The sequence below is a fragment of the Athene noctua genome, chromosome 33, assembly GCF_965140245.1.
Source record: "Athene noctua chromosome 33, bAthNoc1.hap1.1, whole genome shotgun sequence".
Classification (NCBI taxonomy): domain Eukaryota; kingdom Metazoa; phylum Chordata; class Aves; order Strigiformes; family Strigidae; genus Athene; species Athene noctua.
Window position 1 is genome coordinate 363275 of NC_134069.1, and position 2659 is coordinate 365933.

The window sequence follows — 2659 nt, forward strand, 5'->3', positions numbered from 1 at the left end:
TACTGTGACTTGACAATCAATATTTCGTTTTCCTGTCAATCATTGTGGCCTGTCAATCAATCTCTCTGTGCCCTGCCAATCACTGTGACTCGTCAACCTAGATTTCTCTTTCCTGTCAATCAACCCTTGTTCCGTCAATCACTGTGCTTGTCAATTCACTTTTTTGTCTGTTTTCAATCACTGCAACCTGTCAATCAACTTTTCTATCTTGCTCATTGCAACCTGTCAATCATTGTGAGCTCTCGCTCAAGATACCTTTGCCTTGTCAATCACTGACCTGTCAATCAGCGCTTGTGCGCCTTGTCACTCTAACCTGTCAATCACTCTCTCCCTCTTTTGCCAATCTGTGACCCATCCACCAATTCCACTCTGCCCCGCCCACTACAGTGACCCGTCAATCACCGTCTCTATGTCAACCCCTGTGTGCTGTCAATCACCCCCTCCCTCCCCTGTCAATCACTCTCCCCCCGCCCCCCAGGACTCAGGAGCTGTCGGAGCCGTCGAGGCAGAGCTGGCTGCAGGCGGCCGAGGTGGGTGGGACCCCCGTGACCCCCCCTGACCCCTGTGACCCCCCAGAAACCCCCTGACCCCCGTGACCCCGCCCAAACCCTCCCTGAACCCCATGACCCCCCTGACCTCCGTGACCCCCCTTTGAACCCTGTGACCCCTCCCTGAACCCTCCCTGTACCCCATGACCCCCATGAACCTTTCCTGAACCCCATGACCCCCCCTCAACCCTGTGACCCCCCTGTGACCTTCCCTGACCCCCCCAACCCCTGTGACCCCCCTGAACCCCCCCTGAACCCCATGACCCCCTGTGACCCCCCTATGACCCCTGTGACCCCCCCGAACCCACCCTGAACCCCCCCGTGACCCCCTGTGACCCCCCTGAACCCCATGACCCTCCCCTGAACCCCCCCGAACCCTGTGACCCCCCTATGACCCCTGTGACCCTCCCTGAACCCCATGACCCCCCTGTGACCCCCCATGACCCCTGTGACCCCCCCGTGACCCTCCCCTGAAACCCCCAACCTCCGTGACCCTCCCTGAACTCTGTGACCCCCCTGAACCCCATGACCCTCCCCTGACCCCCCCCTGAACCCTGTGACCCCCCTATGACCCCTGTGACCCCCCCATGACCCCTGTGACCCCGCCATGACCCTCCCCTGACCCCCCCAACCCCTGTGACCCCCCTGAACCCCATGACCCTTCCCTGACCCCCCCGAACCCCGTGACCCCCCTGTGACCCCCCCGAACCCACCCTGAACCCTGTGACCCCCCCTCAACCCTGTGACCCTCCCTGAACCCCATGACCCTCCCCTGACCCCCCCGAACCCCGTGACCCCCCCATGACCCCTGTGACCCCCCCATGACCCTCCCCTGAAACCCCCCCGACCTCCGTGACCCTCCCTGAACTCTGTGACCCCCCCGTGACCCTCCCCTGAAACCCCCAACCTTCGTGACCCTCCCTGAACTCCGTGACCTCCCTGAACCCCATGACCCTCCCCTGACCCCCCCCTGAACCCCGTGACCCCCTGTGACCCCCCCATGACCCCTGTGACCCCCCCGTGACCCCCCCGTGCCCCCCCAGGCGGTGCTGAGCCGACACCCCCCCGGGGCCGTGCTCTGGGCCCTGGAGCGTTTGGCGCTGGAGAGCAGCCGGTGGGTGCTGGGGGCGGGGCCTGGTGGAGGGGGCGTGGCCATGGGGTGGGGTCTGGTGGAGAGGGTGGGGCTATGGGGAGAAGGGGGCGGAGACTGGTGCGAGTGAAGGGTTAGAGACTGGTGAAGGGGGTGTGGCCATGGGGAGAGGGTGGGGTCTGGTGAAGGGGGCGTGGCTGGAGAGAAGGGGTGTGGTCTGGTGGAGGGGGCGTGGCCATGGGGTGTGAAGAGGGTGGGGCTGAGGGGGGCGTGGCCACAGGGAGAAAGGGGTGAGGCCTTTTGAAGGGGTGTGGCCAGGGAGAAAGGGGGTGGGGTCTGGGGGAAGGGGTGTGGCCGTGAGAAAAAGGGGCAGGGCCTGGTGGAGGGGGTGTGGCCATGAGAAGGGGCGGGGTTTGCTGGAGGGGGTGTGCCAATGAGGCGAAGGGGTGGGGCCTTGTGGAGGGGGTGTGGCCAGACGGACAAAGGGTGGAGTTTGGTGGCGGGGGCGTGGCCAGGGAGTGGACTAATTGAGGGGGCGGGGCTAAAAGTCTTCCAAAATGCCCAAGGGGGTGTGGTCAGAGCCGGGGGTGGGGCTTAACCATGGGGGCGGGGCTAAGGGACTCGTGGGGGGGTGGCTTGAGGAAGTGGGTGTGGCCTAAGGAAAGGGGCGGGGCCTGGCTGGGGCCTCCCCCCCCCTCCCCTTTTTATCAGGGCGGCTGCTCTAGGGGGTGACCCCAGGCGTGACCCCGGCCGTGACCCCGGCCGTGACCCCGGCCGTGACCCCGGCCGTGACCCCGAGGCTCCGCCCACCGTGAGGAACCACATCCAGGTGGGGGAGGGGGGATTTGGGGGGGCGTTTGAGGGGGTGGGGGCACATTTAGGGGGGCTGGGGGGGGGTTTGGGGCAGATTTGGGGGTTTTGGGGCAGACTTGGAGTTTTTGGGGACATTTGGGGGTTTTTGGGGCAGATTTGGGGGTTTTTGGGGCAGATTTGGGGGTTTTTGGGGCAGATTTGGGGGTTT

At 64.6% G+C, this 2659-nt stretch overlaps 1 protein-coding gene across 1 annotated transcript in view; it reads right to left on the bottom strand.

The window, feature by feature from the left end:
• NFKBID (NFKB inhibitor delta) overlaps positions 1-693 on the bottom strand; it is a 15754-nt gene extending 15061 nt beyond the window's left edge. Inside the window, 1 exon segment of the mRNA XM_074930316.1 lies at positions 689-693. Coding sequence (XP_074786417.1) covers positions 689-693 — 5 coding nt within the window.
• Positions 694-2659: the final 1966 nt, after the last annotated feature.